Source organism: Dasypus novemcinctus, chromosome 16 (assembly GCF_030445035.2).
Source record: "Dasypus novemcinctus isolate mDasNov1 chromosome 16, mDasNov1.1.hap2, whole genome shotgun sequence".
Classification (NCBI taxonomy): domain Eukaryota; kingdom Metazoa; phylum Chordata; class Mammalia; order Cingulata; family Dasypodidae; genus Dasypus; species Dasypus novemcinctus.
In genome coordinates, this window is record NC_080688.1 from 26,012,153 (window position 1) to 26,028,211 (window position 16,059).

General features: G+C 34.3%; 1 protein-coding gene across 5 annotated transcripts in view; it reads right to left on the bottom strand.

The window, feature by feature from the left end:
- ANKRD12 (ankyrin repeat domain 12) overlaps nt 1-16,059 on the bottom strand; it is a 141,444-nt gene that overhangs the window by 86,379 nt on the left and 39,006 nt on the right. For 3 of the 5 annotated variants that reach the window (XM_023587578.2, XM_058277370.2, XM_071208439.1), the window contains exons 3-4: nt 10,079-10,226; nt 1,716-1,784 (exon numbers count right to left, since the gene is read on the bottom strand). The exons of 1 other annotated variant lie outside the window; for it this stretch is intronic. In XM_023587578.2, coding sequence (XP_023443346.2) covers nt 1,716-1,784; nt 10,079-10,226 — 217 coding nt within the window. The remainder of the gene's footprint in view (nt 1-1,715; nt 1,785-10,078; nt 10,227-16,059) is intronic. One more of the 5 variants, XM_058277371.2, reaches the window with a different exon arrangement.

Consider the following 16,059-nt stretch of genomic DNA (forward strand, 5'->3'; position numbering starts at 1 on the left):
ATGTGCCAAAGTATATATTTTTCAACTTTAATGCATTCAACAAGACTGTTACTAAACGTTTTAGTTCCTGAAATAGTATTTATCTGTGCTTATAAAAGGCCAGAACTATAAGCTTTAAAGAGAGATATAATGACAGATGTATCCACTTTCTATAGATCTGAAATCCCATTCTGCCAGCCTAAGAAATAAATCTTAGGAAAAATCCAAAGATTTACTTAAGCTTATTTAAAAATAGAGAATGGAATTTTCAAAATTCAACATCCTTTCTTTGAAGTTTCAGTGGATCTTCAGAAATAAAGATATGTCCCAGTATTGTAATCTGGAAAACAAATGCTTTTCTTTCAAGTCTTATCAGAATAAATAGGAACCTTAACACTGTCACATCTAAATTAAATAAGAGAAAAGACAAAGTTGTTTTTCTTGGGGAACTGGTTCATAAACTTATCAGTGTCTCAAAAATTAAATAGGACATTTTCCCACAAAGTGGTCAATGCATAAAGGAGGAAATACTGGAATGAAATTCAAATACAGATGAATACAACTTAAAATCATTCACATTTGCAATGTGTATACTTGAATTCTGTGAACAATTTTTGTCATTTACTTTCTGGCTTTAAAATATCGACATCAATTTCTAATGGCTGAAAGCTGTATCTTTTGGTTGCTGATTTCCAGCACTGCTACTCAGATCATAAATGGCTTCATCACATACAGTTCTTCCAGGTGCAATGAAGGTATACAGATGTGCAGGAGTCCCATTTTAGAAAAGTACTCTTAACAACATAGTAACTATAGACTTTTAAATTTAATGCTGATTATAAACATGCTCTCCCAAATTTTGACAACTAGGTATTATGGATTTATCAAGCCTTACAGTTTTTGGATAATTTTAAGGATAATTATTTGGTTCTATTTCCCACTCCTACCCCCATTCAACTGCACAGTTTTATGAAGTAAATAAGCAAACTAGAAACAAAGTTAATTATAGCTAAATGTCATATACTGAAACTGGATACTTACATACCCAGAGACTAAACAATATTTACATTTTTAAAAATTCAAAGATAAGAATGTCAGCCTATTTTTTTTTTTAAAAAAAGGACAACTAAAGCACTTAACCAATTAGTTTTCACATACCAGAAAATATTATTATTTCTCTATCTGTATTCTCTATCTGGCATAACTATGAATCAGTAACTGGTACCAGAGAATAAAAATGAGGTTTCAAAAGTTAATTTGGTAAAAGCATTTTTCTAGGTCACCTAGTATGTTAACCCATTTTTAGTTAAATTCAACATGGGCACAAAGTCAATAAAGACTAAAGAATTCAATGGAAAATTTATAAAAACTTAAAAAAAAAAATAGTGCATGATCAAAGTGTAAGATGACATCCATAACAATCAGTACACGTTGTACAAAACAAAATAGACTACAGACCTTGATTATGTTCCCATAGAGGTCATTGCAGGGATTGCCTTACATGTTTTTTAGGTGAATGTGTCCTCAAAAATTGAGTGCTGGTATATAGCAGGTCTATGCACAATGATCATACATGGCATGTATTGTACAGCTCAGGACAAAAAATGGAAAATTTGGTGCCATTCATTTATTCAACCAAAGATAAGTATATGCTGGTTTGAAAAGAAGTTACAGTATAATAATTGTAATGTGACAGAAACCACTGGCTAAATAGGGTCACCTGATAATCTAATTACCTGAGTATGTCCTGTAAGAAGATATAAGTCTCTCCCCCCAATTTTCACTTGTATGTCCTGGGTCTGAATCTACAGAATGAGAGACAGAGAAAAGAAAAAAGCACACGAAGGGAAACAGAATTCAACAAACCAACATTTTTCAAAAGCCCACCAATTATTCAGTGATCTAACATTGTTTTTGCAAAAGATTATTTTAAAGGTAAAGCCAAAAACCATGTTTAAAAACACGGGTTTGGCCAATACCTAAGATTTTAGTTTCTTTAACTGGAATAGCTCACAAATGAGAAAATCAACCATGCAATTTAAAAGAGTAGATACTACTAATTCTGCTTATTAAAACATACCAACTCTTTTGAGGCTACATATTTTTTCAATCTCAGAGAATTTACTTTTAGTTAAAAGAGCAGTACTCTATCATCTTTTAATTGCTTTTTTGGTTAAAACTGGTACTTAGAAAATTTAGATAATGGAACTGAATCACCCTCTTTGTTCAAAAACTACCCAGAAGGTAATAGAATACTTTGGGTGACTTCAGTACCATTCTTGACTAAAGACTTTCCTATAAATTATACAAATTTCAAATGATATGAATTACAATATTGGCTACTACCAAATACCTCTTAGAAAGCAAACTAAATCAGTACAGAGTTTATCAGTTAAGATAAGAATAAGGGATTCTGACAATTAATGACAAAGAAATAAGAAAATGCAGAATTGACTTTATCTATCCAGAGCAGATATTTTTATTTATAAACATACATCCATTTTCACTCACAATAATATTGTGATCTTCACACCCTCAATTTATTGACATACACTTTACAAGATGATTATTATAGCTACTCGTGAGTTCACTTAGGAATAAGGAAAACAAAAGTGTTGAAAAACACCAACTTAGAAAACAAGTAACACCTGAACATAGTACTTGGTATATTTAAAGCCTAAAAGTTTAATGATAAGAAGGTTCACTAAACTGAAAGGGGAAAATAATTACTGAAATAACATGCAGACTAATTCTAAAGTGAGTGAGTTCACATCATACTTCTATATTAATTTCCAAGTAGAAGAGTCTGACGCATTAAAAAAATTCAAATCTACCTACCCTTCAGCTTAATGCTAAATACTAGAATTTCTTGTAACCTTGAGAAGTGAAGTGTGATCTGTGTGTATCTACACACATTTCAAACACCTTTTCCAAAATAATGGATAGATTATGCCCATGAGGCCAGGGATTACATCAACTTTATTTACCAATGTGCATCCAGGGCCTAATGCAGTAGTCAGCAAACAGCGCCCAAATATTTGTTAAATGGGTTGAATGACTCAAGGCTTCCAATGAATATTTATATTTCAGAACTGAATGCTTTAAAAATTAGCAATTAGAAGAATTCCATGACATTTCATTTAAAGACAAGCAAAAAATTAAAAATGGCTTCCATAATACGCTACACAGTTGGTGGTAATAATACGATCAGGTATTTCATAATCAGTACCAGGTGTTCCAAAACAAGTAAGGTGGTGGAGGAGGGGTATTTAAATTCTTGAATTCTGTACATTATGCATGGCTATATCGTAAGCTCACAACTTCTTTAAAAAATAATAATGGCTTCCACAGATTGCAAAGAAATGAAAAGGTGGTATTCAATTAAATTTTGCCAACAAATGGAATTAAATGGATTACTGAAAGTATATTATTTTTGCAGTTTATTGCAAAGGAGATATTTAATTTTCACTTATACATTAATAAAAGGAAGCAGTGCAACAGTTGATCTAAATCTTCCTTTAAATGTAACTAATCCACCCTAACCCCACACACCCTTTGGCTTATACTCAGTCAAGTATACTTATATTTGAACATCTGAATATATATTCTATAAAAATTTAATTCAGGAGCTAGGGAAAATTAAAAGTGGCCATATCCCGCCTCTTTCCTCAGCTACTACTCCCTTCTATGCTATACTGGGACTAAGTAATTGCTGTTAATGCAACTAACAAACAACAATGCATGCTAAGCAGAGCAATGATCTCTCCTCGATATATTCTTTATAGTGAGACAAGTATTTATTTTGTGAAAACAAGAAATCAGAGAAATGTTTAACCCTTTTAGCCTTGTAATCCTAACTCCTGGGAATGAATAATAATTTAGGGTATAATGAAAATAAAGTTTTTTTCAAAGAATGCACTTGACAGCAGTATAATTAAGAAAATAATTGCAAATTTAGTATGAAGACCAAGAAGAGATACTTTCACATGTAGCCTCAAGATAGCTGTTCAGTATCTTTCACATTAAGGACACAATTTGACCTTGGATGGCATAAGGCTAGGAAAGAAAACAGAAAGTATGACTTTATAACTGGTAATACAGGAATCAAGTTCACTTAGGTAGAAACATTAATAAATTATTGAAGAGAAGAGGAGTTGTTACTACTGTGCTAAACACTTTGTATACAGTGACAGGCATTAGGTGTCTACCCAATATTAATTTTCCCCTTCTTACCAGGAATATCCCAGGTATTCAGGGTATTCAGGGTGACAATATGCCAGCCAAAAATACTTGCTAACGCATCTAAGATAGTCTAAGATAGTCTAACCAATGAGATGAAGGTCGGAGTTCTACGGAGGTTGTCTGATCAATAAAATGGTTAAGTCTAACATGAAGAAAGACACTTTTCTTCCTCCTCCCCCTCCTACTTTTTGCCCCAGAAGATATAGCCAATATCTTGTGACTGTAAGGTAAAAAGTTTAAGGACAAAGCTCATAAATGAGGTAAGGATGGCAGAACAGAAAGACGAAAAGAGCCCAGACCCTAATGGCATTATTAAGCTACTGTATCCATTTTGGACTGCATAAACGTGGCCTTATTGCATTGGACTAATACAATTAATCTATTTTCAATTAATCTTTTAATAATTTATTAATCTATTAATATATCTACTAAGACAGTATTAATTTTGTTATGTTTAATGTACCACAAACTGATTTTATACACATCAAGACATTTAAAAGGTCTCTGAAGTTGTTATTATAATAAGCACTTTTACAAATGAAATTGGGACTTAGAAAAAACTCAAATTATTTGGCTTGGAAGAGTAGGGGGCTGAACAGGGACTCAACCCTGGTCTATCAGACTCTAAAACATCTGATAATAAATATATACTATTATTTACCTCCATTATAATTATAATAATTTATCCTGCCATGATTCTAGAATAGGAGAGATTGAAAGTAAAGACTAAAAGTAACTGATAAAGCAACCTAATATAATAGGTACAAGAAGCATTATGTCTTCTAGTTAAGAAGCACTTGTTTTTATACTTCCATAGGTTCAATGGGTCACTGTGTATATTGTCTTCTTAACATTCATGGGCAAAATGTATGTAAATTAGGTGACAGGGTAGCACGATGTGTGATAAATATAACGTCATTATATAATATAAACAGATACTTTGGAGAGTTGCTGAAATTAATAAAGTAATTCAAAATTAATAGTACTTTGATGCAGCTAAGGTAGGATTTCAAATTATACTTTGAAATTCTTTCCCAAATTTTATTTGTCTAATCAAGTATTGGGGAATGAATCATGTTCTCAACCTATAGTCCTGTGGGTATGGACCTACTGTAAAAAAGGTCTCTTCAAGATAGTACTTCAATTAAGGCATAGCCTAAATGGAATTAGGTAGGGCTTTAATCCAGATTACTGGAGTTGTTTAGAAGCAGAATGAAATTTAGACTGAGAAACCACAAGAAGTAGCCAGGAGCTGGAAATCGACGGAATCCAGAAGGGACAGAAGGCACTGCCATGTGCACTGCCATGTAACGGAAAAGCCAGGGAACCCCAAAGATTGCCAACCAGCCAGAAGACACCAACCCAGGAGGAAGCAAGTCGTCTATACTCTAAAACCCCATGAGCCAATAAAATTTTAAGCCAAACCCCTGTACAATATTTGTTTTAGCTGCCAAGAGACTAAAACATCAAGCAATTATTTTTCTAAAAAGTGGTGCCTTTAAAAAGCTAATATTCTTCTAATATGAGAATTAGAAGGCTTAAGACACATTAGAGATCTCAAATGAAGTCTAAGCATCATTCATCCAGTTAATGGCATTATTGCTGATTTGTGGGACAACTAAGCCTTCCTTGGTCAATGATATGAATACTTTTTAAAATAAAAGTACTGAGTTTATTTTATAAAAATGTTATTTTTAAAATTCCAGCCATACATAAGAGTACAAAGAAAGTAACAAATCACCCCAAATCCTGGAAATAAAGTGTTAACATCTGTTGAGCATCATACCATCCATACATTTAAATACATACAAAGACAAAGGAACTACTGGAGAGAGAAAGAAAATGAATTTATGTAAGAATAGGAATTTATATATATGCTATTTTTAAATAAAAAGCTTCAGATTAATTTTAATTCAACATAGAAGCTAAAGGAATTGTTTCTTCTCTATGAGACAGCATATACTGATTTTAAGTATTTAAGTATTTAAATGATTAAGATGTTAGAAAATCAGTTAATCATATCAGTTTTAAACAGTATCAGTTAGTCCTGTGCTATGAGAGATGATGAGCTGAGTAGCACTATTAACACTTCCTCCTTATTACCTACCTCCTGTTCTTTTATTTTTAGCTAAGTCAGAGGTTATAACATTCACATTTTTTTCTGTACTTATAAACATACCCACAAGGTTTAGGTTACTTCTACATTAAAACAGTCTTTTATAGTTAAACAGTCTTATGTTATTGTTCCATGTGTGATTACATTTGTCATGCATGCATGTACATATAGAAATATATATACACAACAGGGTTTCTAATAAAATCAAAGAGTATATACTGTTCCAGAATATTTTTCACTTCCTATACCATAAACGTCTTTCCATACCATGTATTCTTCTGCAGTATTACTTTTAAGGGTAAAACCCTATTTCTTCATTAGATTTACCGTAATTTAATAAATTCTACATTATTTGGCAATATTTTCCTGTTGTGTTTTTTAACTATTATAAACAAAGCTGAGATAAACATCCTTAATGATAAATTTTTGTCCTTATTAATAATTATTTATGTAGAATAAATGCCCAAAGAATTACTTAACCAAATGTTTTAGTTTCTGATATATGACATCATATTTAACTCCAACAAGTATTCCAGTAATTTAGACGAACTAAAGAGAGTTCCTACTTCCATCCTGTGACTACAAGGTATGATTTTGATCAACAATGCTGTCAAGTCCATAGGTAAAGGAAAGCTATCTTGAATCATTCTAAATTATTTATTTGATTACTTTGATATATTTTACAATATATTTGTCAATTGTAACTGTTATTCTGAGCTACTTGCTTTTATCTTTTGTATTCTTTATCTCATATTTAAGAGCTCTTAACTAAATATATTAAGATACAGGTTGCCCTTTATGTTGTAAATAGTTGCCCCTCCCTATCTTTGTTAAAAGTATCTTTACTGTTTCAGCTAGTTTAAAATATAGTACATTCATTAAAAAAAACAATGTCATATATAGAATTTGATTCTATGTTTTTTAAACAATTTATTGATATATACTAATAAAGCATAAATCCATCCAAAATATACAATCAATGGTATTTAGTATAATCACATAGTTGTGCATATAATTATCTTTTTATGATAAACTTCATTTAATGATACTCTGGAGTCTATTTTTTTTTTCAATATATAAAAATAAAAGACAGCTGGATTATAAATAACATTTGCCTTGGGCCTAGGAAAATTCTTTTTTAATGTTTTGGTACTGTGTGCTAAAAAAAAAAAATCAAAGCTTTTAATCTATTACTGATTACAATTTATAAATTCAGCCTATCAAAAATATCAACATGTAAGTTTTAAACCATCAAAATCTTGGTTTTTTTGTTGTGTTTTTTTTTTAATCTTTGTTATGAGGTACCAGGGATTAAACCTGGGACCTTTTATAGGTGAAGCAGGCACTCAACCACTGAGCTACATTCATACCACAAAAATCTTGTTTTGATACTGTGTAAAACATGGCTAAAAGAAGAATAAGAGTTTGTTATGAAAACAGTCATAGAGAGAGCCACAACATCCCACTAAATTCAAATAAGTGGAAAAATTCAAGGAAGTAGCAGGGGGGATGATATAATCAATTAATAAAGTATGATTCAGATGTTTATTCAGGTTTTCCTAATTAATTTTTTTTTAAGATTTTTATTTATTTCTCTCCCCTTCCCCTGCATCGTCTGTTCTCTGTGTTCATTCGCTGTGTGTTCTTCTTTGTCCACTTGCATTCTTGTCAGTGGCACCGGGAATCTGTGTCTCTTTTTGTTGCATCATTTTGCTGCATCAGCTTTCTGTGTGTACAGCACCACTCCTGGGCAGGCTGCACTTTTTTCACGCAGGGCGGCTCTCCTTGAGGGGCGCACTCCTTGCATGTGGGGCTCCCCTATGCAGGGGACAGTCCCGTGTGGCATGGCACTCCCTGCACACATCAGCACTGCACATGGGCCAGCTCACCACACGTGTCAGGAGGCCCTGGGTTTGAACCCTGGACCTACTATGTGGTGGGTGGACACTCTTTATCAGTTGAGCCAAATCTGCTTCCCCTAATTAACTTTTTCTACCTAATTTTACTCTAGATTAAAGACAAGTAATCTACCTGATCTAATAACAAGGGCTCCCATGGAAAGTTTATTCTTTTGAAATCTTATTTATTCCTAAAACATTGTTAAGGTTCTATAAATTTATCAAAACCCCTTCTTTCAAATTACTATGAGAAATATCACTGTCATTGGAAAACAAAGCCTGGGTAACAAATAATTTAAAAATGACTAGCAAACGGATTTTTAGGAAGAAACTATTAGAGAGGTTAAATCTTAGAGATCTAACAGCACACAAGGACCCTCTTTTCAGCTAAGTGACATAGTAATTGCTTAAAACAGCTTAAAGATGAGGAAAGTCATTCTGGATCTCTAGACGATACCACTGTAACTCAAAGGAAACAAAGCATTTAAGTTCTAAATCACTATAAAAATTACCAATCATTAAGGTTTCAAAATGTCAGAAATGTTCAGCAACAATTTGTAATGTAAGCTGAGACAATAAAGTATATAAAAGTATATACACAAGATTAAGTATTTCTAAGGATAAATTGGCAAAAGGAGTTTAAAAATTTTCAAGAATATTTTTACAGTTTTCAGAGTCAAGATCATTTCTATATTGATTAAAATGGTTAGAATGATGTAAGTAGGATATAATCTCTGTACACAAACTCAAAAGGAACAAACTTTCTGAGTGAAACTAAAACATTCTTAAGAAAAGTTTATCAATAATACTTCGTGCAAGGGATAAACAACTATGATAAACACAAATCCCCACAAATAAACTAACACTCAAGTTTACATTAGTTTCAAGAAACGGTTGGTTCAGGGCTAAAACACAATCTAGTAATTTCTCGGATGGTGATAATATGATTCTATTCTATTATGAATAATTACAACTGAAGATGTCAAGTATCCATCTCTGGTATAGAAGAGTCTTAAGAAACAAAAGTTGGGAAACGGACTTTGGCCCAGTGGTTAGGGCATCCATCTACCACATGGGAGGCCCGCGGTTCAAGCCCCGGCCTCCTTGACCCGTGTGGAGCTGGCCCACGCGCAGTGCTGATTCGCGCAAGGAGTGCCGCGCCACGCAGGGTGTCCCCCGCGTAGGGGAGCCCCACGCGCAAGGAGTGCACCCCGTAAGGAGAGCCGCCCAGTGCGAAGGAGGGAGCAGCCTGCCCAGGAATGGCGCCGCCCACACTTCCCGTGCCGCTGACGACAACAGAAGCGGACAAAGAAACAAGAAACAAGATGCAGCAAAAAGACACAGAAAACAGACAACCGGGGGAGGGGAGGGGAATTAAATTAAAAAAAAAAAAAAAAATTAAAAAAAAAAAAAAAAGAAACAAAAGTTATATGAATAGAGCCGGTTGGTCCCAGTTTTTTGTGTTTTTTTTTTGTGATACATTATTTCTGTATCTAAAATGCTTAAACTTTCTTTGATGGGTTCAATAATGTATTCTCAAAAACTGAACTCTTTCTCAAATCTACCATATCCTAATGCCCTCTATCACCAAGTACATGTCATCAATGGAATTCTTCCCCAAATATTAATTTCTGAAAGTGGTAAGAGATTTGCAATAAACATCAAGAGAAGGGGAAAAAAATGCTTAAATCTGATTATAAATCATGTTTGGAAGAAGAAATATATTTCAGTTTCTGCCCAAAAATGATGAATTCTGAAATACAAATATTTCTGTGCACGTGAGAGGAAAAATCACAGCAAGAAAATGATCACAATTTTACCAGGAAACAACAAATTATTCTACCTGTGTCTGAATCTCGTTCTTCATTTCTTGATGGACTAATAGTAAAAGGAAGTTTACGTTTCATGGACGATTTCTCTTTCATCTCCTTGACCACATCACTTCGATCAATTTTTGGAGTTTTGCTGTAGGATGCAATCTTGTCTTTACTCTATTAAAATTTTAAATATGAATAAAATTATAATATTAGCTAAGCGAGAGTTTCAAAAATGATTATTTTAAGGAACTTCTCAAACATATACAAAAGTAGAGAGGTGTTTCACCAACTATCATTAAACCATGTACTCAAGACCCAGATTCAATAATTATAACATTTTTCTATACTGTTCCATATTCTTCTACATTTATTTATTAAATATAATTTTAAAACAATAAGAAGAAATGCAAATTATCAGGTCCCACCCAAGACCTACATCATCACTAATTCTTGGGGTGGGGTCCAGTGATCTACTTTAACAATCCATCAGTTAACTTTGACACATGATAAAAGTTTGAGAACCACTGCTTTTTATCAATAAAGAGGTAGATGTACATGGATCACAGAAACCAAAGGATAATCTAACCTCTGGTAAAAGATTACAGGCCCATTTCTTAACTTGGAGTAAAGGGATAAATATCTAATTCAATTTAGAGGAAGGACAACGTATCAAATAAATATACCATGTACCCAACCAGTTGAGTGAAGTATCTTCCTCCTCATGACCTATAAGCTATTAAAAGGTTCACTCCTAACCCTACATCAAGATTGGTAAAGCACATCTAAACTGGGCTGATGATTTCTTTGCAAAAAATATGCTTGATACTAAGACATATGCTACAATCACTTTAGCAGGAAAGCTTAAAAGAATACTCCCAAAATTATAAGTGATTAATATGGTCATTGTAAAGACTATCCGAAGCAAATGAGAAGCAGATACAGATTGCAGAAGACAGAAGCTTTCAACCCAAGAGAGAAAATAAATTGAAGGAAGGGAGAGGTATAAAGAATAAAATATAGTGATTTAAAAAAAATAAGACTTTACCAGTAGAATGAAAAGTTTATTCCAAAACAGCAATATAACAAAGAATTACAAAATGACCCAGCAATTCCATTCCAAGGTAGAACTGAAAACAGGAATTGGAAACAGGAATTCAAACAGATAGCTGTACTCCAAAGGAACTGAAAACAGGAATTCAAACAGATAGCTGTACTCCAGTATTCAAAGTGGCATTATTCACAACAGCAAAAAGGTGGAAACAACCTAAATGCCCATTAACAAAAAAATGACTAAACAAAATGTGATATATACCTACCATTAAATGTGACATAACCATAAAGAAGGAATGAAGTCCTGAAACATGCTACAACATGGGCGAACCTTGAAAACATTACACTAAGTGAAAAATGTCAGATATTGTATGATTCCCTTATATGAAATATCTAGAATAAGCAAATTCATAGACACAGAAACTATGTCAGAGATTACTAGCAGTCAGGGATAGTGGGAAATGGAGAGTTTACTTAATGTATACAGAGTTTCTACTTGGGTGATAAAGAAGTTCTGGTAATGGATGATGGTGATGGTAGCAGAGGACTGTGAATGTAATTAATAGAATTAAGCTGTACCCTAAAAAACGGTTAAAATGGCAAGTTACACGTATGTTGCCACATTAAAGATATTTTTTAAAGATGTAAAACGGGTTCTTAACAAGGAGTTTGCAAGCTTGAATTGAAATTCAAAAAAACATTATTCTTGTGGGGATGGATTGGTGCAGGTGTGATATATTAAATAATACACAGTATAGTGTGGACTTAGTAAGGGGTTCATGGTTTTCAACTGACTGGTGGCCAAGGGGTCCATGGAACAAAAAAGGTTAAGAATCCCTGATGAAAAACAATGTTACATTCATTTTTATGCCATTAAAAAACAAAAAGCTTGGAAAAATGGAAAAATCTCTAGGGAAACGAGCATTTCTGAAAATTGGTTCATGGAAGAAATAGAAAACCTGGATATACCAATGATTGCAGGAGACAATTAATACACGGCCAAAGATTTTGCATTTAAAGGCATCTGTCCAAGACAATTTTATGAGAAAGTTAACCAAAAATTTCAAGGATCACACATTTCCCTAAAGAATAATACAGAATAGAAATAAGGATAAAAAACTACCTGATCGAGTTTATGTTTAAATAAAACTGAAATTAGAGCATAGCACAAGATAAAAATTATAGACTAAATCCACTTATGGTCATAGATGCAAAATCCTAAATAAATTGTAAAATCAAATTCAGTGCCCTATAAAGACAATATATATCAAAAGCAAGCGGGGTTCATACAAAGAATACAAAGATAGTTCATTATTAGAAAACCTATTAAGGCAATTCATATTATGTATCTAAAAATTAAAGAAGAAAAACCATATAATGATCTTGATAGGTGATTAAGAATAAATATATGAATAAAGTCTACATTCATTCTTGATAAATCTATCAGCAAACTAGGAAGAGAGTGTCTTCCTTATATCTTAATCTGGTAAAGGTTAGTGAAGAATAAAACCTAATATTGTTCATTGTCCAGTTACAGGGCAAAATCCTCTTTTTTCATAAGTAGAATCCCTTTGTGTCTCATTTATTTCATTCAACATGTTTCCAAATTTCATCTACGTTTTGCATGTATCAGAACTTTATTCCTTTTAAAGCTGAACAATATTCCACAGTATGTATACATTACATTTTGTTTATCTATTCATCCGCTGACAGACATTCTGGGTTGCTTCCACCTAATAGCTATAGTGAATAATGCTGCTATGAACAGTGCTATATGTTCCAGTTCCTGCTTTCTCTTCTTTTTGGTATATACCTAGAAGTAGGATAATACCTACAAGTGGGATTGCTGGGTCATATAGTAGTTCTATGTTTAACTTTCTGAGGAACTGCCAAACTATTTTCCACAAAAGCTCCACCAAGTACATTGGTGTGAAGGTAAATAAGACTATTTCTCCACAACCTTGCCAGTGCTTGTGATTTTTCTTTTCTTTTTTTTAAACATATGAGCCATCTAATGGTGTGAGGTGGTTTACTGTTTTGAAAAGCTCTAGTGGTTAATGATGGTGAGCCTCTTTTCATGTGCTTATTGGTCATTGTATGTCTTATTTTGGAGAAATGTCTATTCAAGTCCTTTGCCCATTTTTAAATAGCATTGTCTAGCAGATTCATGCCTGTGAACTTTTACTTCTTTCGCTGTTTCTTCTGCTTGAATTATCTTTGCTTCTACTTTCCTGCTAGTCCTGTCCATTATGAGACCATCCTTGAGCCAATAAACAGAACTGACCACTTCCCTCTTTTCCACCTTATCAATGTGTGCTCAATTCTTTCATTAGAATGCTTCTTATATTGTGTGGTAGAACAGTTCTTTTCAAAGAGCTGTCTCTGAGACCATTTCAGGGGATCTGTGAAGCCAGAACTATTTAACTATTTTCATATTATTAAGGTTTATTTTCATTTTTCTCTCTCATTCTCTCAAAAAATGTATACTGGGGTTTCCCAGAGGATACATGAGAAGTGATATCCCAACTTCTCGAATGCAAAAGCAGAACTGAGAATCTGGTTATCTTCTACTGGACTAGACATTAAAGATATGTGGAAAAATGCAAAAACAATAATGCTTTTCTCACAAAGTTTTTTGTTTTCAAAAATAGTTATTTTCATGTAACCGTACATATTATTAACATGTTATAGTTATATTACTGTTTTAAAGCCAATTAATAATTTTTTTAATGTTCTCATTTAATTTCTGATATTAGAGTATCAATAGGTAAACCACATACCAAAAAAGACTTTGTGATTCTAAATTATTTTTAAAAGTATTAAGGGGTCCTGAGAGCAAAACATTTCAAAGAGACTGGGAGAGTAAATAGTCTTCATGAGGTTTTGGACCACGCCTTAACCACTCCCTGTTGTATTTCCCGGGTCAGAGGATAGTACCAGGCACGTAACACTGTAGGAATCCAATATAAAATGTGCTGAATGCAATGAATACATTGATGAACTCGCTCTCCTTAAGATTTGTCTTCTTTAGCACGTGGAAATGCATTTGGGGAAACATCTGCCCATGGCAGAAATAAAACAATAGTAACTCCTTTTCCCAAACAACAATGCTACATCTGGACAAAATTATCCAAAACAACCATTTCAAAGCTCTGGAAACTTAACAAAAGTAAACAAGAAATGGAGAAGTATTTATTCACACAAAAGAGCTCAACTTTGCCTAAGTACAGTAGGAATCTGTGGATTCTTGCCTGAGGTTGCTCCTGTACCCTGGCCCCTTGTCTGGTCTGCTTCGTAGCGCTACTAGATTGGGGTTGGCAGTGAAATCCAGCAGTTACAATACCAGATAATTCTGATTTGAACTAATATAGAGGCCAAAAACCGATGCTAGCAGCACGGTGGATAAAAATAGCTAACAAGATAGGAAACCAAGTGGGGAAAAACCATAGTTCTATTTGCCTAAGGATGACGTCTTATGGCAGGAGAGCAAAAGATGTTACTAAATAAGACCACACATCCTTTGCTGACAAGGAGGCTATGAACATGTGCAGGGAGACCCGAGAAACGCCAATCTCTCCATATATCCTTCACTGGGAGATTTTGACATTTGAAGCAGGTACAAGCTCTCTCCACCTACTAGTTAACTGGGGGCCTACACACACAGCAAGGTGAAGAAAAGTAAATGCTGGGGCACACTAGAAAACTGCCTTAACACTGAATGCACTTCAAGACACATGCACAGTTGTCAGCAGAATGTGGAATCTTTACTGGTTCACCATGTTTGAGAGCAATCCCCAATTTCTGACCCATTAATGGCAGCTGACTAAGCTTTGCAAACACAGAGGCAGCCCCTAAGAATTAGACTTAAAGAAAAACAACTGATCAGAGACAGGAGCCCATCCCCACACCCTCGGTGAAGACAGCTTTGAATGCTGCGGGCTCTGGCCAGCAGCTATGGACAGATGGGGAAGCAGGGGTTTATCTCCCCAGGAAAGGGGAGAGAAAAGGATGCAGCCTAAGGTTGAGTCAGCTTTTGGCCAGGAAATTTGGTCTTTGGTCTGCTGTGTACCAGGAGTCCTTCCAGGCCAGGGGAGGAGGGGAGGAGATGCCATTGTATGCCTTGGGAGTCAGAAGGGGATGAAAGAGATCCAACTCTTACAACACTCTACCTACCGACGAGGACTGTTGAGGATTTAGAGGGAAGTGGAATTATTTCCTAACTGGAAAAAGGAAGGGGGTTGCTGGCAAAGATTGGAGAACTGCTTCTGAGAAAGTCTGATCTGCAAGCTCAGAATAGCCTTGAGGCAGGATCCTCCCTCACACTGCTATGGTAGGTATTGCAACAAACACATTCCAACCAGGGTTTGAACTGAAAGGGTTGTAGAAGAGCACCATCTGCCAGGGGACCAAGAAAATGCATGCAAGGAAATTAAAAGTAAATAAATAAGAAAGACTTTTGGGGGCCTTTATAGCCTCCCTCCCCAAGGCCTCTAGAACCAGGTCTGCAACACATTACTGGGTCCATGGCATGAATATGAGCAACTGAACAGAGATAATCTTAACGAGCTAGAACAGGTGAACCAAGAATCAAAGAATGGCAGTAAAATACAACCCCCTGCCACTAAATCATACAAAAGAGAGAAATTGAACATCAGCATGACCAAGTGAAATTTATTCTTGGTAAGCAAGGGTGGGTCAACACAAGAAAATCAATTAATATAATACACAACATCAACAAATTGAAGGGGGGAGAAAGCATGATTCACTCAACTTCTGTAATAAAAATATATTTTTTTAAAAAAGGAGAAAAACCCTAAAACATATTCATCTTGATCAATGCAGAAAAAGGAGTCAACAAAATCCAGTATCCATGGGAAATGGATGTGCCTCAAGCAGCTAGGTGTCCACCTACCATATAAAAGGTCCCAGGTTCTGTTCCCAGTGCCTCCTAAAAGAC